Source organism: Excalfactoria chinensis, chromosome 9 (genome assembly GCF_039878825.1).
Source record: "Excalfactoria chinensis isolate bCotChi1 chromosome 9, bCotChi1.hap2, whole genome shotgun sequence".
Classification (NCBI taxonomy): domain Eukaryota; kingdom Metazoa; phylum Chordata; class Aves; order Galliformes; family Phasianidae; genus Excalfactoria; species Excalfactoria chinensis.
Window position 1 is genome coordinate 18,091,254 of NC_092833.1, and position 27,941 is coordinate 18,119,194.

Here is a 27,941-nt window from a genome sequence, read left to right on the forward strand (position 1 = left end):
GGTTTGCTTGTTTTATTTTACGTTGACTACATTGTAAATATCGTTCTGGATTAAAAGCACAGCTAAGAAAAGTAGTCCTTGATATACAGGCTGTGAGTGCCTGACCGGAATGTGAGAAGTAGTAGATACCTGTGTGTTGTTCAGGTTGGTTTCCTCAGCGTGTAATTAAGATTAGGGTTGCTTCAAATGAGATGTCAAATAGTGTGAGTTCTGTTGCTGATCATGAATGGCTGAATGACATTGAGGGTTGAGATGAATATTCGTTTTCATACATGGGGTTCGTGTTGTAGGTGGCCTTGGCTGGCTGTGGTTATAAGGGGAAGAAATGAGCAGGAGGGACTAGCAGTGGAGTTGAGATGTGACCAGTGCCTGTCCAGGAGGTCAGGCTTTTTAGGGGGTAGTATGTGCACATCATTGCTGCTATTGGCAAGATAGTTTAATTGAGTTGTTCTCAAACTTTCCACAGTGTTTTCAATGAAGTAAAAGGAATGTATAAAATGTTAATATCCATGTAAGGACTGTCCAACTTCTGCAATTATGCGCACAAAGAAGCAGGTCTCATCACTATACTCAACTGAGTTTATATTCTTTTGTCAGCACTCAAAGGTCCTGGTGGTGAAGCTGTGTTTCTGCACAAATGGTAGTAGTGGGATTTGCTCAACAACAAACTCAAAGCAATATGCTGCCCTAAATCTGCCAGCTCTTTCAGGCAGAACAGCTCTTAGCCAGTTATAGAGTTTCCATCAGGATATGGCCATCTGCCCCTGACCTTATTGATAGTTTTAATGGGACTGAGGGATGATTTCCAGTTAATTTCTGCCCAAGTTCAGCCAGAACCTTGAATTTCTGGATCTAGCATGCTCTTACTGGTGAGTGCAGCTTATGTGGCCAGCTTCCCATTGAGCCTGATTGGAAGAGGTTTGTTACAGGGCAGTAGCAGTCTGGTGCTGATGTGTCCAGTGTGGCGTTCTGTATGGGTAGACAGAGCCATGTATGTGAAGAAGGCAGGAAAGTTCATTCCATGCATGAAACTTTGGTGATTTCCCATCTCGATGTGGCTCTGGGCAGCCTGTGGTCTGGTGGTTGTTAAAAACCAGCTGATGAGATGTATTTGTGAACAACCATAGTCTTATTTGTTAGCTTTTCCTCAGTGAAACTGAAATAGGAAACAGCACTGAACCATTTGTGAAAGAATGAACAGGGCTAGAGCTTCATGCAGAGGACTTTGGAGTTTTTCTCCTTGTGTAATCTGGCACTTTCAAAAGATACAGACGTATATATATAGAGAGAGAACTTGCAAAGATTTCTTTTTGCATGTGTGCAGGCAAATTGTTCATACACTTGAAAGGCAATAATTTTATTTCTGAATGACTGTGTTTTGAAAATAGTAAAGTTGAAAATGCTGTTTCGCTACTAATTACATGGCATACGTGTCAAGCCTGCTATTTTCCTGCAGCAGCTCATTCATCTCCGTGATAAGGACTCCTGGAAATCTGCTGAATCTGATGGAAACTGAGCCTCATGTCTTTACAAAGTTGCATCAATTCCTGGTTGAACTCCAGATATTTGTGAAATTAGAGCAAATGTAAATTGAATCCTCTTGGGCTTTCTTCCGGGTTGCATCTCTTGTGGAATATTGTCTTTTGGTTCCTACTTGCACTGGGCACATTACTGCTTTCTTTACAAACGTAAAGGAAATACTCAGCTTTAAACCTTGTATGTAGCACAAATCATAAGGAAATGGACCTATTTTTTCAGCTTGTATATTATTGATCATTTTCTATTAGGTCAGCATTTAAGAGTCTGTGAAATGTAATGAACAAAACATACGTGTTTTATGGTCTGTATTTGAATAGGCTGCTAATCTCCCACTTGACATTCCTCCAGAACTGGAGAGTCACTTTAAACTTGAGGACAGCTTCTGGCTTCTGTGCTTAATGGAGATAAGGGAGCAGTATTTTGCAGAAGTGATACTTAAAAAAAGGTTAAATCGAATCATTACTATCAACTCACTTCTGTCTGTTCCAAACATATTAGCTAATTTTTTCCCTTACTTAATTGCTTATAAGAAGACAATAGTTTTGAAAACCACTACTACCTGAATGTTAAATTGAAGACAGAAGAAGGCAGAGAAATCCATTGAAACTTGGCCTTGGAACAACTTCTGCCTAAGAATGCAATGAAAAAGCCCAGTATCTAATGGGTCACATTCATTTGATTCTCATAAGTTGTAAGTTCACGTGTTGGAAAAGTAGAGAAGTTACAGAAACGAAGATGATAGCCACGATAACTTGATTTGTTGTGATTTAGCGTTATGGTACACTTTTAAAACACATGATTGTTTTTCCAGATGCTTCTATCTTAGTGCCTAAAATGGGCCTGTTTTTATTTGAAAGTATATTCTTTCCTGCTAGGCTACAGTTTGCTGTGCTTTGTTATTGGGAAGATGCCTTGTGACAGAAGTGGAAGCTGGTAGAGCAGGAAGGGATGCAGGAGGTTGGTCAGTGAGTTGGATGCTTCCCAGCGGAAGAGGATTCTGCTCTGTGACGTGGCCTGTTGTTCTCCTGATGTGACTTACACCAAGATATCACATTGCTTTGTTTGTGTGTTTGGTTTTCCTGGGACGTATCAGGTTGGAGGGGGGGTTTAACAGAAATACAGAGACCTCAGGCTTACTCTGGGTCAGTGAGAGCTGGTCCAATACAGAAAGCACTACAGAATTCTCTGTATCCTTTGCAAGGCAACTCTGAAGGCTTTAAGTTGGATACTGAACGTTGGTGGACTCCTTTCAGTTCTTTGTGTATGTGAGCTTACTTTTTTCCTTCTACTAGTAATACCAGTGAAATATGTTCATGATGGACATGAGGAGCTCAGCCATGGAGTGATCAGTAGTGTTGGTGATGTTGTGAGAATGTAATTCAGTGATTAGAAGGTGTTCTGCAATGGAAAAAGGTCCTGGCTATGGATTGAACTAGTATGCTGCATCAAATGAGAGAGGTGGTCAGAACAAAAAGTGCTTTTGTATAAACTGGAAGGCTGTTTCTTGGGGAAGATAGCATTAGCCACGGAACGCCTGCAAATCCAGCTACTGCTTATGTACAAGAAATGAGAATCTCACACCTGTGAGATGCTCTGTAACGTAACTGAAACTAGAACGTTGCAATGAAAATGGAAGGACCAATATTGATAATCTTAAGAAGCTAAGAATTAGGTGAATGAGGAAGAAGCAGTTTTAGTAATAATATAATAATAATAGTTTTGTGAAGGAAAGGGGGTGGGATTAAGCAGCTGTCCAGAGGGCTCGCTTAGATACGAATATGTGTGGTGAGGAAAAGCAAAGATGTTTAGTTCACTGTGTGATGTTTTAAATGGTCACTTCAAAGAAACTGCTTTATACAAACCATTCTTCTTCGGTGTTAACTCTTCTGCTTGGAAGTCTTACGGTGGCTGAGGTCGTGCCTGTTTGTTCATACGCTTAAAATTAAGACAAAGTGTAATTGTATTCATTTGAGTAATACTGCAGAGAGCAGTGGTGTGTGTTTGATGTTTATTTCCTGCCGGATCAAGCAGAATGCTTTTTGTTTGTTTGCAGTTGGGTTTTGTTTTCAGCTTTTGTTTCTGTTTTGTTTTTGAAACCAAAGTGCAGAATAAAACATGGGAAGCCAGAATGCAATGGAAGTGGATTCAGGCTCCTGGAAACACACCCATCCTGGCTGCTGTGATTTTCATGCGCATTTAGTGCAGTGTTACCTTAGGATTTACCTCCTGCTAACCTTGATAATGTATTTCTTTACTGAAAGAGCCAGATGTTTAGCTTCTGCCGATGGGCTGCATCATCAAACTACTCCAGGGAGCAGAAGGTACCTCCCAGCCTTCTCCAGCTCACAGTGCCTTCCAACACCCACAGTGCCCAGCAAGCTGAACCCAGCTGTGCTGGAAGCTTTCACGTTAGCTGGTGACTGCTGGAAGGTTCTTGATATCACAGTTCCAACTGAGTGTCTAGTTCTGCATAGGAGAAACTGGGTTTTAACTGGTGAAGCTACCTTCTTTTCACCCGCTTGGGATAAGCTTATTGTAAGGGCTCTGACCAAAGAAAATACTTTCAGATATGGACTCCAGACACTTGAATATCTTTGGTAACTGAAAATATAGTCCCCACTCTCTGTGTGTTTTTTCAATATGTGCTGGGATCCTGCTATTTAACCAGAACAGGTATGGCCTGTCTTATAATTCATATTCCCATGCAGGAGGGTCATATGCATATGTTATTAGTGGAAAAATGATCTTAAGTGATGGAGCATTTGCACACACTTGGTGTGAGGTATCTGTGCACTGTTCATCTCAAGGAGTTCTTATGCTGGGAATAGCTTCTCGTGGTTCACCGGCTGGTAAATTAGATAAATTAATTTGAAAAAGGTTTTGGTTTTAAAGTGGTTAATTTGAATGTGAGCTATTCTAAGCCACACTTTTGTTCTGCCACATGTTTCCAAGCCCTCCTTTGTCTGCTCTTTGGTCCAGTTTAAATTTGATCTTCCTGGATTTAAGCAACATCCCTCATTTGGAAAGAAAGACTTCCTCATGCTTCTGTTGAAATCATTAATAGCTTTGTTTTTGGCTTCTGTGAATTTCCATAACAGCTCCATAATGCAGGCAGTAAGACTTCCTCAGAGAAACGCGCTCGCTGCTGGTCGGATTGTACTCGCTTTTCCATTATCCTTTTGGTGCTGAGTGATTTTTCAGATCTTAAAAAAAGAAAACACAAGGGCTCTCCTGGGCTGCAGAGCGCGTACCTCTGTTTGTTAGCTCTCAGACAATGAAATAGCAGCAGGCAGCTGCGTCCCCAGAGAGACACACAAACCTTGGAGGGGTATGAGCAAAATGAATCGTCAAAACAAAGGCCGTGCATACCACGAGGGAAGAGCACAACCGATTTACACAAACATCTTAGCTGGTTTACAAGTGTTTCTTTTGCAAGAGAGCATTTGTTTGGGCTAGTCATAGTTGTGAAGAATGTCATTGCGTGCTCTGATCTTGGTTTTGTTGGTTCATTCCTCTGCTTTGGTGTATGCGTTTACGACAGAAGACAAAAATAACTATCATCGGTCCACAAAATTAGATACTCTATTTCTGTATTGATATTTTGTTTAGGGAAATTCCACTTCATTTCTAAAGTGGGAAGAGTGGAGAAAAGCGTGGAAGCCCACAACGGAGCCGTGCTTGCAGGGAGGTGGAATTCTGAGGGAACAGCGTTGGCTACAGGTAAGGAAATGGAGGAGGTTGAAAACAAAAATAGCCAAAGGGCTCCCTCAAAATGGAGCCTTTGGGGTTTTTAGTGTGCAAAGATGATACGGAGTGAAGAAATAGAAGGGTACACAAATGTAATACTGGGTTAATGAAACGTAAGTGTTGAACATAAGGACCTTACTGAATGTGATTAGCACTGCACAGTGGTTTATGAATAGAACTTAATCCCTGACGTACATTTAAAAGACTTGGTCCCAAATTTCCTACCATATATTCTTGTTATATAGAATTTGAATTAATAAAACTGAGTCCATTAAAGTGTTCACATACAGGTCTAGCTTTAAATTCCTTTGCAAGAAAGGGAGTGAATTGGAAATTCAAAATTAGCAACAAATGAAGTTAGCTACAGTAAGGGATTTTTAATGTCTTCCTCATTGAGGTATTTGATATCTTGTTTAATAGGAATTCATGTGGTGCTATTTGATTAATGATGTTTTAGAATTATGAGCACTACTTTAATACGTAAGAGAGTAAAAACATTTTTATGTGATCCTGTTAATTATGCATTGTCCTACGTACCTGACAGCAAATGTTTTTAACATCAAAATGCTTGGAGGCTTCTACAGACATTCTGCTTTTTCATACATGAAGGAGAATATTTGAGATATGTTTTTGCCTTATCTGTTAGGACAGCATGTTTGTATGTTGGTACCTTTATAACTTGCATGTGGCATTGGAGCCAGTGAAGAAGGTTACTGAGGCCTCATGAGCATGTTGAACATTCCCGTGCTACTCTTCCTTGATTACTGGGAGCAGTGCAGTCCAGCTGGTGCTTCCTCCTTCTCTCTGCTGGGGCTGGGAGAGCGATCTTCAGCATCCACATCTGTCTCTTTTTGTCCTAACTCTTTTGGTAATTGGTTGCTTTTGGCATTTTTGTCAGAAAAACAACAAAGCCGTCTTGATGTTGAGGAGAAGCTAATTATGTTTCCTGTGATGTACTTCTTGGTTTCTGTTGGTGGCAGAGTTTTGTGCAGCCCCCTGTTGATCTCACACAGCTGATTGTTTTGGACAAATTCCAGCTCAGTCCAGAAGCACTGAAAATAATTTTGGATCTGCTTGTTTCCAGACTCAGCCTGACTCTCAAATGCTGCTTTAAGGAGCTCTGTCTGCAGTGTTCCTCTTCAATCCCAGAGGGACAGAAATATTCTTCTTTTAGGAGACAGATTTGCCTCAGGGACTTCTCCAAAGAAAAAGTTGGAATCACCTTTTTGATCTTGAATATATATATATATATATATATATATATATATATATATATATATATATACATATATATATATATATATATATATATATTGAAAGCCTGTGTGATATGCTCTGAGATCAACCACTCATGTACAGCAGCTGTGCCTTGGGAAATAGTGGCTCATTGGTGGTTCTGTATCAGTTAAAATACTCTTTATGGATCTATTTTAATAGTATCAAGTGGGCACAAGAAAGATTTGTAACAATTTTATGCTTTCTAAACAATTTAAATGCTCAATCTGCCATGTGTCAAAACTAGAAATCTAGTAAAAAAACAAAGTGAAAGGAAGGAAGGCCCCAAAGGTCCAGATGCATCTTTTTCCTGATTAATTGAATCTGGGATGTTTAAATAGAGGCACAGAAGTTTGCATTTCGAGTATGAAAACATATTAAACGATCTCTGGATTTTATGTATACATGACTAAGTAAGCATAGACTTATAAGCAAGTTTCAGTTATCTTCAGATTCACCATTTGTCGATAGTGGAGCCTCCAGTTTAACACATGGAATCTTTTCTTTCTGTCTTTGGACTCCTAAGAGACTCATTTAGTCAGCCTTTGGGACTTTGAACTGGAAATAGTTGTAGGCTACAGAATACAGAACTTGGGTTATTTAAATGAGGATGGACTTTCTCTTGCCAGCAGCAGCTTCAGATCAGAAGACCAAAGCCTGCATGCACATCTGATCCGTGGGCTACACAAGGCCCAGCACAGCTCCCATTTCCAGTTGACATAAATACATTGCTTGCAGATTTTCAGATGGAGTGTATAGTGTTCCAGTTGGATATTTAACTCAAATTTGATCACGTCTCTTTACAAGACCTCTGTTTAACAGAGAGAAATATCCTCTGCTTCACAGTCATGCCTTATTCATGTCATTGCTTTTAACAGTGTGCACATTTGTGAGCATATATGATCAAGGACGCAGTATGTGGAGAGGAGAAATTCATGACAAATCTCCAGTGAGTGTCTTAAGAACTCACTGGAAATTGCAGCTACTGCCATTGAACCAGGCTGATGCACTGGTTTCACTGAAACAAAGTCAAATATCCCTCTAATTTTATGTTGGTTGTTTTTTTTTCCTCTTTCTATAAAATACAATTTACAAGGGCTGCTCCAAAAGTGATGCCTGCTATTTTGTGATGTTGGCTCATGATATCATAGGCAAGTGTTGGCTGCATGGCAGTAGAGGTTGAACCTTCCTGCCAGTGTCCCATTGCACTTTGTTGCTGTGTGAAAAAGTAAGTGGGTCATCTCTGCTGGTACAGGTTTTGACAAGCATGGCATGTAGGGTCTTGTTCATCACTTGTGAAAATGCGTTGCTAATGGTGATGACTACTGAAAAATACTGTTTTATTGCTGAGAATCAATCTATCTATCCAGCACAGTTACTGCGCTCCTTGTATCTGTTGTAGTTTGAATGGAAATAAGTAGGAGGCAATACTCTTGGAGTAACCTGTGTGTGTCCCAACACAATTCCTCTTCACTCAGTGTGGCTCAGGCAAGCCAAAAGGTTGGACACCTGCGGCATAGGGATTTTCAGGAGAGGAAGAGATTTGTTGATAAGAGTGGTAAAATGCTTAAATATTGTTTCTTTAAAGTACTATCTACTGCCATGTTAGGAAAACAACATAGATTTTATATTTAGCTGTGTAACAACACAATCTTGCTGTAACATACACAATAACTGCAACTGTTGTGATTGTTAGACTTTTAAGTCCTGATTTCTGTGATAACTTTACAGTTGGTGAAGATGGCCAAGTGAAAATCTGGTCTAAAAGTGGAATGCTGAGATCCACTTTAGCTCAGCAAGGTAAGTTGATTTTCTTAAAGTTCAGTTAGAACTCTGAATTTGGATTACATAAGATAAATATAAATAACAGACTGTAAGCCTGCCAGGGATGGTTTGGTTAGGGACTGTTGGGCTTAGATATACTTCACTGAAGTTAAAGAGAAGGCTGAGATGCAGTGTGTAGGTCTTTGACTTTATATTGGGAATATTGACTTATATGAAACTTACTAACTATAAGTTTGTTGTCCTAACTTTTCTCATCAAACCGTTCAAAACCACACTTAACAGGCTTCTTTGTGAAGAATGGTGTTTGACTGATAGGCAGTTTGTTATTAGATAATCAAATCAGCAGAAGAATAGAGTTAAATGTATTGCAGTGCTCCTGTTGTGTTCCCATGGACTGTTTGTCATTGAGGTATGTCATATACAATAGAAATGTCATATTCCACATGTCATGTAGGCTGGAAACAGTATCTTATTCATCTAATAGTGATTGTTGTCATTATTGATCTAATTATTCAGCAGCAGCAGACGTTATGTTAAAATACAGTACTATGAGGCTCTATTTATCACGTTTCCTTTTGCTCGCTTATAAAGGCATTCTTAGTTAATATTTACAAAGCAGGAGATTTTCTGTATCAAAGAAGAGCGTCCATCGCCTGTTTTGTCTTTTTCTGAATATTGTGCCCCGATGACTTATTTGTCAGGTGATCTTTTTTCAAGATAAAGCACAATCTTCTTACATAAAGGTTCCTCTTTTGTTTTGGTTTGGGCTGGATCAGTTGTAAGGAAATTGGCAAAAATATGTATTTCATTTTTATTACAGAATTGTGATTAGCAGTTGTGATATGAGTATGAGATACTTTCTGGTATAGGTTCCAGTTCTCTTGTTTTAGGTTTTGTAACATTTGCTGTTCAGCTGAAGTGGTTTATGCTCTGTCCCTCTCTCCACATGAATTCTTTTTGGGTGACAAATGTAAAGGACAAGCTGTGCCACTTGCTTTCGTAATAAGATGATAGTTTTTAAGGAATAAAAGAAAAAGCTGCCAAATGTAAAGTAATAACGCAACATTTTTAGACACCACTTTCAGCTCTATGCTGAGGATTCTGGAGAGGGACAAAATCCAGTTTTTAATGTTAAGCCACAGTTTTCAGCTGAGACCATAAGATAACAAAGGGATTGCTTAGAGCATTGCAAGAGTGCTTGACAGATGCAAAGTGTCTACATGTTAGTTCCTCTGCCCAATTGAATGCAGTAATACATGCAAACAGTCCGACTGAACTGAAACGATTTCTGTGCTGAAATTCTTTGCTGAACTGGAGCCCTGGAGGCCTTAACCTTGATCTTGGCTCTGCAACTACAGTTTTATGCACACTGGAGCGTTTGAATTGTTTTTGTATCAATCAATTTAAAATCACCTGATTGTAAAGTACGATGGTGTAAGCTGCAAACGTGTGTTCATGCAAACAGTGTGTGGTATTTGTTAAAGAAACAGCATTTTAAGGTTACAATTTTGAACATTTCTGTACTATTTCAGAAGTACTGAAGGGACTGAGCTAGATTTTGTTTTTCAGCCTTCATGCATTGAGATCATGTGACCTTTTGACATTTTTTAAGAAACCACATGCACCTGGGGTTGGGTTAAATGTCAGACCCTTATCTCTTTCTAAAACAAATTATCTAAATTCTTTCAACCTGTTGAAGGCATTTTAACCACAGGAGTGAATGCAAAGTCTATTTCAATTCTGTTGAGGAGGTTCATATTCAGATGTGATGTGTTTTCATGTTTACCATGTACAAAGACAAGCTAACCAAACTCAGTTTTGAGGGGGAAAAACAACTTGAAGCACACGCTTCTTTATTTCTCACCTGATATGCATCAAGTTTATTTGTGTTTCATGAAGCTTGTAAAGTAAGAGACATTCCAGTTGGCAGCCAGCAAGTTGAGTTTCCATTAATTGGTAAGAGTTTCTGGTACAGTGAGTTGGTTCTGCATGAAATAATTATCGTCCTATATTTGTGTTTTAAGATAAGAACCTAAGAGGCTCCAAAGCCCTTTAAACTTGATAGGATCAGATTCCCAGAGATTCTGACAGCTGCTGGCATACCTGGGATCAGGGTAGGATTCTGCAGAAAAATTGAAGTTTTTTAAGAGAGGTATATCATATTTGAGCTAATTTTTCACTTCTGTATCAATAATGTTGAGAAATGAAAGGATTACTGTTGCTAGCATTCTACTCATTCCACTCTTTGTATTAGAAATAAATTTTCAGGCTCTTATCTTTGCTTGATGGTCTACATGCCTGCTCTATCTTTGGATTTTTATTCACTAGAAAAACACGAACATATATTTTTCCCTTTTTAGCTTTTTCAGTACTTATATGGAGCTCTGTGGCCACATGTCCTATGTCGTGCCAACACATGGAATAGAGTTCGTGTGACCCTGTGGCCTCTTCTGCCATTGGCCATAATGTATGGCTGTTATGGCTGTGTCGTTCTTGAAGTCTGGCTTTACATTTCCAACCTTAAGTTTCTTCCTTTGCCTTTTTGCTTACTGGGAGCAAACTCACAACGGTTGCAGTGCAGGCAGTTTAATTATGAAGTGTTCGTTGGGAAACAGAACTTATTTGTAAGGAACAAATTCAAAATGCAGAGTGAAATTCCTGTTATTGTGCTGCCACAGGGAGGTACAACATTGTATGGATTCATCCTTCTACTCCTGTGCAAGAAAAAATCTCATGCAGATTTGCATCTACCATAGAGGCTGCTGTGGCTGCTCTGTCACTCAACCTGAGCTCTTTCTCTGCTACGCACATCGAGACAGGGGTGATTCACTGGGAGTTACCATCTGCTGGTAGAGCACAGAGATGTGAAGAAGTGTGCTTAATGCTGATATCCCTTCTTCAGCTCTTCCCTCTGCAGTGAGTTGGCAGTCTTTTTTCCAACCAAGTTCTTGTTAAGTGCAGAAGGAAATGAGTTAACTTAGCTCCTGCTGTTAAGCCCTGGCAATTGTGGTTAAGTAGTCAGCCATCATAAAAAAGGGAAACATTTGGTTTAAATCTAAAAGTCTTCTGATTGTTAAATCAGCGTTAGAGCAGGACAAGAATTAGTTTGTTTAGAATTTCTGTACTGCTGGCGACAGAATTTATGTCATTTTCAACATAGATTTCTGCCAGTAGGAAAACAGCAAGTGCCGGATCTGCTTAGTCTGTGTTGTGTGCCTCTGTGAGTTGCCTCTTGTCGTGGATGACCAAAAAAATATTGCATCATCCTGTATCTCTGTGTAACATGGAATAAATGCCTTCGGAAGTGAAAACATACAAATTACAAAAGTATTCCAGAACAATGACAGTGTTTCTCAGCTTGGAGTTCAAATATGTGGAAGCTCAGGTTAAGCTCAGTGCTGTGTGAGTCACTTTCTTGCAATGGAGCTTAATGTGCCAGAAGTGCATTTCAGAATTTTACCCTGAGAGAGGATTTTTTAAGCCTTAGGGGTTTTGTTTTTTTATGATCATTTGTGGTTGCTGTATGAACCATGGTTAGTTTTGATCAGAATTCATTATGTTGATAATTAGTTATCAGCTAAAATATGCGTGAATCCCTAAGAAGTGCAGGTCTCAGAGAACTTAGAATTGTTTTCTGTTTTCCTCCTCTAAAGTTACGAAGTTGTCAAATACAAATGTTTAGATTTGTAACTGTTTGCTCATCCTGTGGTTTCTGATTTCTGAGGTATGTCTTCTGGGTGCAGTTGTGGTTGGGGCTGCATGGGGTGCAGCTGGTGCCCTTCAGGGTTAGCTGGGTTATCGTACCCAACTCCAGACTCTTTCCACGTGTGGATGGAGCTCCTTCAGGTCCTGTGTCATAGAATCACAGAACCATTCAGGTTGGAAAAGACCTCTAAGATCCCCAAGCTATCCCCAGCCCAGCCTACCCCACTCACTGCCCACATCCCTCAGTGCCACATCCCTGTGGTTCTGAACACCCCCAGGGATGGTGACCCCAGCACTCCCTGGGCAGTTGTGTCACTGCATCACTGTGCTTTTCAACACAAAGTCTTTCCTAATATCCAACCTGGCCCTCTTCTGGAACAACCTGAGTCTATAAGCTCCCCTTGGGCATGTCTCATTGCTTTGGATGCTTATGCTTAGACTATTCAATCAAGTTTTCACAGGCCTCATTTCTGCAGTGAAATCATAATGTCTATAGGTGAAAAACATCTCAAAAGATACAGAAGCAAGCTTTACAAGAAGTAAAAAGGAACGATCTGTCCAGGTCTTATTGCGCAGCCCCTCTTGCAGTTTCATACGTGCTGTTTCTGTGTCCTCTGATGCTGAGGCAGTGCTGTAACTTGCTGCCTATTGCTACAGGGCTTTTGTGTGATAGAAACAAATGTTTGGACATGATCTCTACTTTGTTTTTTTTCCCCCACATACATTTGCAAGGAATGAAGTAGTGTAATACTTGGGTTCTTCTTGGGGGGAAACTAATCCTGTTGAGTACTATGGAAAATGATTACATTTTTATTCGTGGGTGCTTTTTCCATGCAATTTTTCACTTTATTTTTTATTTTTTATTTTTTATTTTTTTATTTTTTTTGAGGAAAGATCATTTTAAAACTATAACACAACTCGTTTGTGAAGCAGAACAGTCAGCTTTATCCCAGATGCATCATTGTGGAGTTTTTGATAGACAAGAAGTTTTTTTTTCCAATTTACTGGGAAAAACTGTTAGTTCTGCAGGCCACTCTTTGTGGCTTTTTGGAATAGTTTATGGAATACGGCCCAAGGATGAGAAGAACAATCTCGTTTTGCTCAGCTGCATCTTGGAAGGAATTGATCAGGTGTTTGTTTGTGTTTTAGAGGGAAACAAAATCAATTGGGAGTATAGATGTGAGGCTGAAGAAACAAAATAGGCGTGATTTGACCAAAGAAGAAATCTTATAACTAAAGAAATCCATAGGTTGGCTTTCTCCTGCTTCTGAATCTTTGATGTATGTTTGAAGGGAGCAGAACTGTAGCAGTTTGTGCATGATTTGATCAGTTAAGACATCAGAAATGTTCTCTTTGTATCTTACAGGAACGCCGGTGTACTCAGTGGCCTGGGGACCTGATTCTGAAAAGGTTCTCTATACTTCAGGGAAGCAGCTCATTATTAAAGCTCTCCAACCAAACGTTAAAGTTTTGCAGGTACTGTTAGTACATGAAAGTCTCGCTTCCCCCATGAACAGATACCAGCTTTTTGCAGGTATCTGTAGTTTTCCCAAACACTCAAAGTTTGTACTGGAGTTTTCCAGGCAATGTGCATGCTGCTGTTTTTTTTTCTTTCCACCTCTTATTTCATTTAAAGCTTCAGGTTTTTTGAGAGTAAGGAGATTGTAAAATAGTTTTGTTTACGGAAAGGAACAATTTATTCTGTGCATATTCTTCAGGCAGCTGATCAAGGATTTCCCTTTTTGCAAGCAGAGAGGAAGCACAAAGATACAGAAGCCTTTCCCTTTTCATTTGTTACTCAAAACCACAGAAAGATACAGAAACAGTCATTTGGAACAGTCTTTTTATGCAGATTGTGATGCTTTCGTGTTGCAGGCTGTCTTTAATTTATTCTTCTGCAGAGTAGAGTAAGTCCGTGAATGTACATTGTTGGAAAACCTGATCTGTGCTGGGGTGTGAGAATGCTGCAAAATGGTGGACAATAAATATTAAAAATAGAAGTCCTCAGACTTATTACATTTATGTTTAACTGATTTATTTTCCATTTCAGTGGAAGGCCCACGATGGGCTTATTTTAAAAACTGACTGGAACTCAGTGAATGAACTGATCCTTTCTGCGGGTGAAGACTGTAAATATAAGGTGCGTACTGGCTAACTTTGGAGGGGAAGCTAAATGACCAAAAAAGGTATTTGTGGGCATTCTGATGTTTTCTAATTTTAGACTTTGAAGCTCAAAATAAAATGCCAAGCCTTTCAATTTTCAAGAAAAACTCGTGATCCAAATGTATTAGATTACATTGCCTCCTCTCGTGGCACCAAATTAGAAAAATGTCAGAATAAAAATTACTAAAATGCATTTGAAACAAAATGCTAAAGGAAAAAATAGGTAGAAATATAGGAATGAATGCTTGAAATAGTATAAGAGAAAATCTCTTTGGTTTAGAAGTTTGAAAAGGTGCCTTGCGTTCTTGGGAAACAAGTACAAATAAAATAAATGTTGTGGTTTTGTTTCCAGCTTACAATGAAGTGCAGGAAACACTCCCGTTATTCTGAAGTATTTTATACACAGTAATGTAATATTTGCCATAGCAGCAAAGCAAAGTGTGTAGCATGACACTAACCAGTATTGGTTGGGAATGGCCTTTAATGAAAAGTGAACTGTAACGTGGGATTTTTCTTCCAGTTACACAAGATGCACTCAAGTAATTTGAGGAGTGTATTTTTGTGAAGGGAAGCGATGGCTCTGTAGGTGCACCCAAAAAATGGCTTTATTGATAGAATTGGTTTTTTGTTTTTAAAGGTTTGGGACAGTTATGGGCACCTACTGTACAGCTCACAGCCCCATGAGTATCCAATAACAGCTGTTGCCTGGTCTGGGGATGGAGAATTATTTGCTGTGGGATCCTTCCATACTTTACGTCTATGTGATAAAACTGGGGTAAGTAACAGCTCTGAGAAACAGCAGATGTGGAACTCTGCAAGTTGTTTGATAATACAGTAAATATTCCTGAGGATATACGTGTACAGGCAAGTATTTTTATTAGCAGAAACCAGTTTTGACTTCCAACACCTTTCTGCTGGCTGTATCTGTATCTCTCTCTTCTTGATCTGCCCAGATGCACTTCTGAATGTGTTCTGGGTAGGTAAAATTTCTTCAGATAATGCTGTCTTTCCGGACATTACTTTTTTTCTCTGCTTTTTATTTTTATAGCTTTTGTGGCTTTTTTCTTTAAAAAATATAAAAAACCCAGTAAGCATTTACAAGCATAAAAAGCAGCTATTAACCATAACAAGCGAGGACTGTGTGACTATAACCTGTCTTTAAAAAGCAGATAGAAGAACAATGGCCATGGGGAAAATAATACAGGAAGAAAAATTCCTCTGCATTGTATTTCCTTGAATAGTAATAGGAGTTGATAGGCACATCTTACAAAGAAATCACAAGGTGCAGTGGTCAGACCTTATAAACTGTGAGGCAAAAGCAGTATTAAAAGAGGAGCTAAAGGAATGTTTCTGAAGGATGGATGGGACGGTTATTCTAGCTGAAGACGTACTTCTGTCTTCTCATCTGAACTTCTCTATTGCTTCCTAACTATAAACTAACTCTGATAGAAGAAAGGCAGCTAATGGAGATGCCTCTGTTTCTCTCTCATAAAAAATAGTAATATTTTTTTTTCTCCCAGCTTTACTCTGTTTGCTATTGCTGACCGAGTATGTTCTTTTTTTTCAACTTTTTCTCCAATTATAATTAATGCGGTTTCATCTGCCTTCACTGGTATTCTAAGTAAGTTAGCCCAGAGCACAGATTGACCTGATTGTCTCTGTGGATTTCCTGTGGTTCTGCAGCTTTTTGTTCAGACTCGGATTGCATCAAATCTTGCTGGTTTGGGACTTCCATTGACCCATTCTCTACCTCTTTTGCTGTTGCATTTGTTGCTCTTTTGCTCATCTTGAGAAATTGGTGTTTGCTGTGATAATTTGGGGTGTCTTCAGTACGTCGGGTTCTCCTTACCATGAACAGGGATGACACATCTCAGCTGTAGACTCTTGAAAAAAGCCCTTATATGAGAACAGTCGTGCAGGTCAAGGTCTGAGTCTTCATCATACGCTTTCTGTACTGAATCTGTATTCAACAGTATTCCTTGATGTGGGCAGTGATGGTTTTGAGCACAGCCAATTTTAATTGATCTTTTTTTCTATTTAATATTCTGTGTAACTCCATTTAAAATGCAATTAAAGGAATAACCTACTCTGTGGCCTTCCCATCTCCGTGTGTGTGTGTGTGTGTGTGTGTATATATGCTGTTGCAGGAGTGTTTATCTAGATGTATAGCATATTTTGCGTGATGCAGCTGAGCAAGGTATATTTATACCAGTGTAATTACATTTGTGTGGGACTACACTGTGTAACACAATGCTTTAAACAACCAGACTAGCTGTTACTATTGGTATTCTTCCTAGAACAGCACTTGAAACCATGCTCTCCTCTTCCACAACCGCTTTCCGCCTCCCTTCTGAGTACTGGGATTACTGAGCTACATCAGCAAGTGGTAAACTGAAATAAATATGCTCTTGTGGGGGTGATGCCAACAATTTAAATTGCATTTTGCACTCAATACAGATTTAAGTTTAAATGTGGCAAAGACTGATGTAGTGGAAAAGGAAGAAAAATGCTAGAGTTTTTTTTCTGCTGTCATGTGTGCTGTTTTGTAGCAAACAGCTTTTGTTTCTGATCCCCAGGGCATTACTGTTTCTCTTGCTAGTCATTATGTAATCTAATTTATTATAAGTACAGTTGAGACTCCCGCTAACTGAAAACTAGTAATTTTTAATCAGTATTTAATATTGAATAGACTTGTGGAATTTATTTAAAATTTTAATGCGGATAGGTTTATTTTTTCTTAAAGTTAAGGGTTCTTTTACCTGCTTTACTACTCAACTGTTAAAGAAGCAAAGACATGTACAGTAGCTAGTGCCAGATGCTTTTCTGTGTTCAGCTGCTAGCCACGATCATTTGTTATCTTCAAAAGTCGTGATTTTTAATGAAAGTTTCTTTCCTGACATTAAATATAAATAGTTACTAAAGAGCTAGCTTTGCTAATATTGAGGGAAATGGAAGAATGATTCACATACCACCAGAGTGATGGAGTTTGAAGAGAACCAGACCTGGCTTTTACTGGTCAACATAGACATTTTTATTATGTCTGATGTAATGGAGCTGTATTGGCAAATTGCTCCTCGGGGAGCCATCAGGCGATATATATATCATTAACTCTTCTCTAGCATATGTGTTCAGTTTGGGGACATAATTAAATTAAATTCTGTTAGCGTATGTTCTTTTTTCCTATTCTTTTCTTTCTTCCTGGATACTTTGTTCTGGCAGCTGTACGTTAAGAAAAGAAAACTAAAAATGGAGTAGTAACTCCTAGAGCAGTTTGATTTCTTTTTAAAAATCACTTTTGCCTTTTGTTAGCATTATTTATCTGAAAGAAATGGTTATGGCTACCATACGGAGCACCAAGCAAAGTTTGCTTGGTATTGACTGTTGGAACTTGTTGTCTGCTCTATTGTCTGTCATCATTAATCCTGTAGGGACTGGTAAGATTAATTTTAAAAACACTGTAATGTGATGCTGGGTGTGTTGATGGATGGACTCGAACCTTCCTGGTGTTCGTGGCTTTTCAGAGTCTAATCGCTTGGATGGAGGGCAGAGCTTAAAAAGTTCCTTTACGTAAGCTATTTCCTGTGGCTCTGCGTGCTTCCCTTGCCATTACTGATCAGGTCAAAATATTTACACAGCAAGAGATGGTAAGAATGACAAATTCACGAGCTTCCTCCTCCTCCGTTCCGCTCCCACATCGTGTCGTAGGAAATGGACCCTACCCATCCACTGCAAAGACAGGTTGTGTCCCAAGCGCTTCAGAGAGTGCAGAAGGATAATAGGTAAAAACACTGGAATAAAATTTAGGGAATATTGTTCAACAGCTATAGAAAATAAAGGAAACAGTTCTACAAGTGTGACAGCTACTCCTCACTGCCCTGGAAACAAATGTGAGTATGGAGCTATGGCTAAAAACATGGAGCTCGATTTCTTTTCATCTTTTTCCCTATAAGATAGACTTAAATATAATGAGAGTCCATGTCCGGGATTGGTCAGATATTAAACAGTTAGCAGTGTTCCCTTTTCTTTGTGTTGTAAACCATTGACAAATGAGAAGAAAAAGCATCTAAGGATTTTGAAACCACAATGTTGCAGATATTCACAAAGAAGCTTTGAAAATAATTTTTCTCATTAAAGCCATGATTTAAATTCAGGACATTTTGCAGATTTCGTTTTATCGTATATCCTTTGTATTAACATTAGATATTAGACTAATACAAAAAAGATGGTGAGATTTTGAAAGTAGCTCTATACCATGCATGTGTTTTCATACTGCTTAGAACTGAACTGCACTACAGCACTGGAAATCCCAGCAAATCTGTTTTCTATAGAGTTACTGTGAGCTTTGATCTCATTACATTTAGTTTTAGCCTTGCTTCACAGAGATATGCGTTTGGCAGTGTAACAAAATAAGGGCCTTTTCTGCACTGTCTCTGTTTCATCCACCTTTATTAACAGTCATGATTCTGAATTCTTTGTAGCTCAATAAAAGACAAAAAATATATTACAGATAGGTTTCCCATGGAGTTATGTTGCTGACCAATTCTTTCCAAGCTGACATATTTTAATTTATTAGAATTGGCTAATGGGACTTCTGGAAGAAAATGAAAACATGTGGATCATCTATGGAAATAATCATCTATTCAAAGAATTAAATCAATGTTTCATTTTCTAAGGTTAAGAATTTATGCGGGACAGTTTGTCATCCCATTTTTAGTTCTCCTGGGCTCTAACCATTCTAAGTGTGCTTGGATTTCAGGAGGGTTGTAGGAGAGCAGCTGAATACCTCCCCTGGAGGTGGTGGCTCAGTCAGTTCTTGATAATTCACGTTAATTACCAGAGTCAAGTCTGCAAACTGTTTGCAGAGGCACCAGGAGCCCTTCTTAGTTGTGCCTTTCAGCAGCACAGGTGCTGCGTATTCACACATAGCACGGGATTTCCTTAGCAGCTGCTGTGCATGCTGTGTCTGCTTTGTAGAATCTTTTGTGGGTTCCTTTGTGGTGGGACTTGAAGGCCTAATAATGGTGGGGTTTGATATAACAAACTTTACATTTTATACTCAATATAAAATGTGTGGAGTCATGTGTCATCTATAGACAGACATACACCTTTCCCACAAGTTGGTTCTGTATATGTATTCAGATATTTCTAATGCACCTATATGTAGATTGATTGTTATAATCTTACAGGATTAGGTTGCCTTCCATTACACTTGTAATGGAAAAGAGACCCTGAGCAGAGACCAGCTGTGGAGCAGCTAACCATCCTCAGTTGGTATTAGTATTATTGTTAGTCATTTAAAATGCAAGAAGCAGCTCTTTTTTTTTTTAATTTCTTTTTGAAGTACTTACTCAGTGGTATGATATGGAGAACCCTTCTTAATTTATTGTGTTCAGTCCAGAAATAATAACTAACTAGATCCTTTGTATTAGGTCCTGAGTAATCAATTTGAACGGCTGTCCTTGTTCCTGGGACGTGGAGTTCTCTGGAGCTTCTCATTAAAGCTGTTTGACCCACATCTCAGTTTCCATTTCTGGAAGTCAGGCAACATGCAATGGCTGCAGTGCTTCATCTCCTTTAGTACACTGTGTAACCAGAACAGGGGAGCTTCAAGTACTGCTTTTAGATATTTATGTAATGTATTTTAAAAAATCCAACTTCTGTGGCTTCCCGTTTTGTTCTTGAGGTAGTTTATTGAATTCAGCAAAGAATTATGGCTCAGGAAAAGTATAAGGCAAGCAGTAATAGCAAAGTGTAATATTGCAGCACTTTGACTGATGTTGGTACAGCACTCAGACAGTCCTGTTCATACCCTGATCGCTAAAAGAACTCAGTATATTGAGGAGATGCACAATGGCTATTTCAGTTTCTAGATGTTGTTTCTATCTTGCAAGTGGGGAGATGAATTATGTTCAGTTATGGCAGCACTCTGTGTGCACAGTAGATGGATCAGACATCCTCAGGGAGTACGAGTTGTTGGGGTGGCCTGACTTATACCAGGAGCTTTCAGAAAGAAATGGAAAAATTAAACTCCAATTGATTTATATTTAAAAATCTATATGTGTGTTAGGTTACCATCTGGCAATATGCTACTAAGTATTGAGAATACCTGAAAAAACAAGTTGTAGAACCCTCTGTCAGAGTTGCAGTGTATCTGCTATGCAAAAGAAAGTATTGCTAAAGACGGGTTCTTCTGGTATCCTTATTTAGTGTGCAGTTGATGGCTTGCTGCCTTGATCTAATGTGAGGTGTCTCAGTTGTGGGGCATTTGGAGAACTGTGAGTGTGCTTGTTGTAATCAGCTCTGTGCCTTACTCATTCCTACTGTGAGGATGTCAGACACAAGTTAGTGGCATGCCCTTGATTGCTATGGAGTGTTACATACAGACTTCAGCTCACTGAGGCAGAATAGTGGGTTACACTCTTTTCTTTAAAAAATAAAAGGTAAAGAAATAAGCAAAACCAACATACAGTTACCTTCTCCAATTGCAGTGAATGGTGTGTCCAAGCCAAGAGGCATGGAAGCTGAAGCCTTGAAACTGAGTGCTTGCAATTGGAAAGTCAGTCAGTGCTGACATTGTCTTTCACTCACTTTCATGTGTACAGGCAGTGGAAGAGCCCTAACTAAGGAGGTCATCTTATATGGTGTGCTGCATGGTTAGCACAATGGGGAGCTTGAATTTCATCCTGCTGTGTTTCTCTGCTATTGAAAGCTGGAGTCTGACACCTTTATTTTAATATGATTTTGTGATATCATTTTGTATAAATCATATGAAGGCTTTGCGTGAAGGACTTCATATTTCTTTGGTCTGATGTGTACTGCAAAAGAAATCAGAACATGAAACGTGGTAGAAGCATTAGGTGAGCGTTTTCTTCCAGCTGTCTCCCCTTTGGTATAATATCATGTATCTGAAAGTCATGAGAATCCAATGGCTACGTTTAATTTCAATCACATGCTCTTTCTTAATGATTCGATTCTTCAGGCTTCAAATGTGTTTGAATATCCAGGTAGCTTTTCAAGAGCTAAATGCTTTCAAAAATACTCTGTTGAACAGTTCTGAAGAAGTTATAGTTGAGGTTTCCATCTCATTTTTGAACTCTGCTTTAAATCCCAGCAGTCCATAAAAGGTTATTTCATTTTAGTCATCCACTTTCAGGGAAATGCTTGTTCTCAGATTTGGGATGACTCGTATTTCTGAGATGCAAGAAACAGGAGAAAAAGGTCTCGGTCTGAAAATTCTTCTCATTTTTGACAAGAATGTACTGGTGGATATGGACCCACCTAAACTTGAGAGGAGCCTTGCACGTTAGGCTGGGGGAACTTTTGAATAAGGGTTTTCATTGGAGGAAACATAAATGTGGAAAAGGAATAAAATTACGGTTAGTATTAAATGTAAGCTTCTCTGCTTCTCTCCAAGGCTCGGCCAGATGTCACTACTTTGCTTGCAGTCATGTTTCAATTTCTTGTTGTTGCAAGCATAGCAACTGGAAATTTTAATACATCCTTCACCTATAAAATAACAATAAGAGTCTAGAGAAAAGAAGCGGGCAAGGCATCCAGCATCTTTTTTGTGTTAGGAGAAGGGTGCATAGCATCACTGTCCGTGCTTTTCTCAATCCACCAGTGTCAGTGCTGGGAGCACAGTGAGCAGCAATAGGAGCCTGGCAGCTCCGTGTGCAGGAGGAGCAGCTGCCCCATGCTGGGCATGGCCAATCCTGTGCTGACTCTGTGGCAGAGACAGAATGCAGATGTTTAAGGCTGTTGTACCGCTGCAATTGTTTCTAAGTACATCCACTTGATTTTTATGTAGTAACCATCCATGTCTATGAAGGACTAGCTGTACTTAATTACATCGTGACTAGGTACCTAGACACTTGGACATTCTTGATCTTAGCTCAGTCTGATGACTTTCCTCTTTGTGTCCCTGCTTTTCAAGCAATCTAATTGAAGAAATATAATATCCTTGCTTTGCTTGTTAAAATTGTAATAAATTTTATCTTATTGATATGTTTTGTTATAAGGATTAACAATACTCTGTTTATTACAGTAAGTTACAGCCAAGAAGTACTGAAAAAATTATGAATTCTTTTCTCCTTCTCTGCAAGTGGTCCTATGCTTTAGAGAAGCCAAACACTGGCAGCATATTTAATATTGCTTGGTCTGTGGATGGCACTCAGCTGGCTGGAGCTTGTGGGAATGGACACGTCATTTTTGCCCATGTTGTGGAACAACGCTGGGAGTGGAAGAACTTTGAAATAACATTGATTAAGAGAAGAACCATGCAGGTAACCTAAACAACACTGCGCATTCAGTAGTGGCTTTCTAAGGCCTTTTTTAATAAGAGATTTGAGTTTTCAGTCTTCAAGTAACAAGTAGTATTGATTATCCATTATTGATTATGCTAAAATTGCCTTATACAAAAGATCATACCACCAGATGAACCAGAAGTACATGGCTCAGAAGAAGCTTTATACTCCAGAATAATGCACAACCGTATGAAGCTGCTTACATGAGGGAGTTAACTTCAAGTGTAATGAAAATGTTTATGCAGAAAACAATACATTGACCAAAATCAGTAGAATTACAGACACTGTCAGCAAAGGTGAGACAATATAGAGGAGCTTTCTTTGCCTTACCTGCATCCAGGAGTTGCTGGAGCTGCTTGTATAGTAACATTTACTGTATCCCTGTTGATAATGAGGCTATGATGAACGTTGCTGTCTCAGTGCATTTCCAGATCAATTTACTTGCTGGCTACGTCTGTAAAGAGTTGTAATGTGCTTTCCTGCACCACGTATTGTATTACAGCCTAAATTCAGGTCTTCCAAACCTACAGAAATGTGTTGTATATCATATAACTGCATCAGGTACCTACGTGGTGCTTCCAGCCCTTGGGGACTGAGCACTGGGCTTTGGCCTCCGTGGGAGCTGCCAAGTCCCAGCCCTGCTGGAATCACAGCAGGCCCTACATGTGGTTTCTGGAGCTTAGGTTTAGGATCCTTCCTTTGAAAAATCTTGGCCCAAATCCACATTTAGGTTACCAAATATCTGAGAATTAATACAAAACTATGAATTTTACCTTCTAATTTGCTCTCTGTGTTCCCAGACACTGACTCACAACATTCACTCTGGACAGTGGGGTAATATAAGATTTCCATCTTACAAACTTTCCAAATTGCACATTTGGCATTAGATACCAAGCCAATATTTTCAGTATCAAAGTCAAGTTCCTAAATTCCTAATTAGGCCCTTCAATGTTTTCGTGCCTTGGTTCTTTAATGTTGACTATGTAATTGGGAAAAGTTGTAACAACAGGAATGCTGTGTTGCAGTTGTGTCCGGTGGGTGGGATAATATGAGTCAGTGTCTGGGAACACAGAAGACAAATTAGCAGGTAAAAATTCATATTTCTTCTTTCATTCCCAGACATCGACTCGTAACAGATGGGCTTTGCTAATAACTCCGGGGAGTTTGAATATGCAAACAACTGAGGAAGGATAGCTAACGCTGATCCAAGATTAACATCTTATTTTATTATTTTCTTCTGAATTTATTTGATTCCTATGCATTTATGGAGGAAAACATTGCCTACAAAAGCTTCTAAGTGCTTTCTTTCGTCATTATTACAAATGATAGCAAAGTTAATTATGGATGTATAACTGCGGTGGGCACAGTAATTAATATGTCTTGCAATGATTGCTAGGCTTCCATAGTTATTGAGATCCATCCTTGTTTTGTAATCAGTTACAAAATGGAGGAAATCTGGGTTAGATCTTCAGAATGTGGTAGTGTTAAAATATATGAAGTAGAGCTATCTAATATCTCAGCAGTATAACTTTGTCCAAATCTTGGATATTGCTGAGTTGTTTGAATGGGATTTTTGACAGGATCACTGAAGTGTCATATTTCAAATTGTTTAAGTAATCAGCTGCACAGTGAGCCTTAAAATGGGAACACTTGGACAACCTCAGTGACCAGAGCTTCATGTCTAATGTTTTTTCTTATACCTTCTGTGTTCCAATAAATCATTGAGTATTTCTTCAATGTAAGGAGGTCCATCCGACTCTTGAATAGTTTTCATTCTTTGAGCATTAGTGCTGCCTGTTGCCATTGTATTCAACCCTAAATGTCTCTTGGTCAGGTGCACAATGTTATCAACGATGCAGTTGATTTGCTGGAGTTCCGTGACAGAGTTATTAAGGCCTCTTTGAACTATGGGCATTTGGTTGTTTCAACTTCTCTTCAGTGTTACGTATTCTCGTAAGTAATAGATATTCACAGATCCTTTTTGAGTTTATTTAACCCCTGTAAGAAAGCAGCAGGAACTTTCTTTCGGAAACTAATCGAAATATTCTGTCTAGCATCATCAGAAGGAAATGTGAGTATAGTTGCACTCCTGCTGCCATCCTTTCCTTCAGCCGCTTGTTGGTGCAGTTTCTGTATGTGTTGTTACAAAAAGTTCTACTCTTTCCAGATAGAGGCAGCAGTAGTGCTGGCTGGATGCGAGCATGTTTGCCCCAATTGGGTGACTCCATCCACTGTCTTCTTTGAACACTGCTTCTGGCATGCCAGTTATTTTGGAATAGAGTAGGAATGATTTAATCCTACATGATGTTTTAAGAACATCATATTCTGTTTCTTATGCTGAAATCTAAAGTTTACTCCTAAAGTAACTGTGTGGTGAGACAAGTCATGTTAACAGTAATCCAGTGCATAACAGGACATGCAGGGGAGGAGCTCCATCCTGACTCCAAGTCATTGTAAGAGAGCTGAAATGTTCAGAAACATTTTTTAACATTTTCTTGTTCCATGTAAAGGGGATTTTGCTTTCCACTCAGGCCACTGCTTGTGTGAAGGGAGATGCAAAACTGAAGGCACAAGCATTACTGGGTCTCACTGAATGGTTGTCAGTGTTACTTGACTTCTTGCACGCTGTTTTCCTTTTCAAAATCTTCCTTTACAGAAATGTTAAATGAATAAAATGTGTGTGCTTTGTGTGGTGAATTCAGCTTTGTATTTACAATGGTGCATGAAGATGGTGGATTTAAATGATGAACTTGCTTTTCTTGCAGCACAAATAACTGGAATACACCACTTATCTTTGACCTGAAGGAAGGAACAGTTACTTTGATTCTACAAGCAGAAAGGTAGCTAATGCACTGCATAATGTTCCTTATCAGATACTTCCTTAAGATGTATTTCCTAAGAACTTTTCTTTGGTAACTTAACACACACAAAATATGAGAAATAGACAAAAAATGTTCACTACTGGTCAGTATCTTATGAAAGCTTGGCTGATGTGTTTGCCATGTATGTGATAAAGGCAATGAATCTTCTATATTACATATGTATGATTATCTGCTATGCAGAACTATTTATATTCTATGTAGAAGATTGGACTGTGAACTGGCAAATACATTGTTGTTCACTTATGAATCTTAATAGTTCTTAAGTGTCTTCTATTTTCTTTACATTATAGTCCACAGTGAAGGAAATGATGCAGGTAGCACTATTTTAAAGCTGGCTGTAGGTGTTAGAGCTGCTTCTTGAGTGTATGCCCACAGCACACAAACTAGCAGTCAGGGTTCTCTTGTAGGGCAACATGTGGCAGTTCTCTGTGCAGCCAAATGCTGAGTCCTCATGCTTTGTGAGACATAAGATATCTGTAACCAAGAAAATCACTGTAATTCCAGATAAGAAATATTTCTTAAGGAAGAACAAAATAACATTCACGTTAAAACCCAAGTCATTCACGCAGAGCTCTCAGAATATAGCTTTGAAACGTAAGGCTTAGAATTTGTCATGCACCTAAATGGTGTCTGCCTGTTGTCTTCAGGTGGCTGAAGTGATCATCATTCTTTTCTGTCTTATTAAATGATTTGCATTTCTGTGTAGGCTTTTTTTAAATTTTGTTTTGTTTTTGTAGGCATTTTCTTCTTGTGGATGGTGGAGGACTTTATTTGTATTCCTATGAAGGAAGATTAATTTCCTCTCCAAAATTTCCAGGAATGAGAACAGACATTTTAAATGCCCAGACAGTATCTTTGAGTAATGATACTCTGGCAGTCAAAGACAAAGCTGATGAAAAGGGTGAGTTCTCAGTTCTAATCAGTCCACGTTTGCTACTAATTCATTGTGAAGTTTTCAGTGTCTTTGTATTTAACTTGGTTTTCCCTGCTCACACAGCCTAGTTATTGTACAAAAAAGGCATAGAGCATAAGGAATTTATCTACCATATAAATTAACGATAATATTATAATAAAAGAATGGCTTAGAATTGTGGGTCTTACTTACCGTTGTTTAAAGAGTCAAAAGAGGGTGATATGCTTCTGAAATTCCAGTTGGGTGTAAAGCATCAGAAAACGTGGCAAATGTGCAGTAAACAATTGCAATCTTAAATGTGATTTTCTAAGGAAGTCTGTTGGCATCTTTTTCTGTTTGATTTCTTCTCGTAGGAGCTCCTGGTGCCTTAACAGTGATTAATTGTAGCTCTGGGCTGTTCTTCGTTTTAGGCTTTTGGGGGCCTATGTCTTTACAGCAGCTAAGCTGTCTGTGCAGCTGATGTGACCGTAGCTGTGAGGCTGTGGTTCTCTGTCTCAGTGTTGTGTTCTTGATGATCTTTATGGTTTAATTCTGTGCTTTGGCATCGGAGCACCGTAATTATAAAGTGTGATGTGACAGAGCAAACTTTTTGTGTTATTGAGTGGTACGGGAAAATTTTTGTCAGCTTTTTTTCCATTGTTCTCTCTTGATGCAAATACATCATTTGCCTGTGTGACGATTTAAATTTGTCTCTGGAAATCCCACAGCACTGTGACTTCTGACTTCACAGCAGTGTCATTTATAGGCCATGCAAATGTTCCAGCCCAGGGCTGTGGTGCTCCTGATAGCTGCATGGATAGAGGGGGATCAGTGGGAACCCCCATCTGCACACAGGAGCTGGTTTTGTGTTAGAGTGAAATGTTGAAACCATCCTGCCTGTGGTTCCAGCTGCTTTTAGACAGTTCCAGAATTCTGGAATGGTTTGTCTTGTACCTCCAACTCCCAACCATTGCTTTTTGTGTCCTGAAGATGTTGTCAGCCAGTTCTGCACACAGGCTAATCTCTATCCAAACTGTAATTTACAGAGGCTGTGTTTCTGGCTATGGTTTCAAAATAAGCCCTCCAAATGATCCTATTGGTAGGAGCTCCCATTCTTCTAATAAACTGGAAAAGAAAAATCCCTATCCTAGCTACGAGTCCCACCCGTAGCGGTAAAAAGCCTTATAATATGCCAGCACATGGGAAAACAGATTCTTGGCACAGGAAGCTGTGGCTTATCTAAGCCTGTTTCTTCTTCTGCACTCACCCTAGCAGATGCATTTTTTTTTCTTTGCCCTATTTTGAGGGCAGGTCTGTTTTTCATAATGCAGTGCATTATAGAAATATCTGAGATGGCTGAGTGTGATGCAGGAAGCAGTTTGCACGTCGCAGCAAGGAGCTCTCTGCAAGCTCTCTGACTCCAACTTACAGCCAGGCAGAACTTCAGAGCAGTTCAGTGGGTATTCCTCCTCCTCCTCCTCCAGTGATCCAGAAAAAAACATGCACCTCTGCACTTAGTGTCCTCCCTCGGTCTCTAGGGAGGCTGGAGAAGGGAGCAGAGCTTCTCCAAAAGGAGCCGCTGGCCTTAGTTAAAAGCAGTTATCTCATGGAAGTACAGCATGTGTTGTGTTAGAAGCACACCACAGCTGT

At 39.2% G+C, this 27,941-nt stretch overlaps 1 protein-coding gene across 5 annotated transcripts in view; it reads left to right on the forward strand.

The window, feature by feature from the left end:
• The window catches only part of IFT80 (intraflagellar transport 80), a 40,680-nt gene that overhangs the window by 3,239 nt on the left and 9,500 nt on the right, over nucleotides 1-27,941 (forward strand). For all 5 annotated transcript variants that reach the window (XM_072344823.1, XM_072344824.1, XM_072344826.1 and 2 more), the window contains 9 exons: nucleotides 5,149-5,259; nucleotides 8,293-8,361; nucleotides 13,418-13,527; nucleotides 14,102-14,191; nucleotides 14,852-14,989; nucleotides 22,317-22,496; nucleotides 24,352-24,470; nucleotides 25,283-25,357; nucleotides 26,137-26,300. In XM_072344823.1, coding sequence (XP_072200924.1) covers nucleotides 5,149-5,259; nucleotides 8,293-8,361; nucleotides 13,418-13,527; nucleotides 14,102-14,191; nucleotides 14,852-14,989; nucleotides 22,317-22,496; nucleotides 24,352-24,470; nucleotides 25,283-25,357; nucleotides 26,137-26,300 — 1,056 coding nt within the window. The remainder of the gene's footprint in view (nucleotides 1-5,148; nucleotides 5,260-8,292; nucleotides 8,362-13,417; nucleotides 13,528-14,101; nucleotides 14,192-14,851; nucleotides 14,990-22,316; nucleotides 22,497-24,351; nucleotides 24,471-25,282; nucleotides 25,358-26,136; nucleotides 26,301-27,941) is intronic.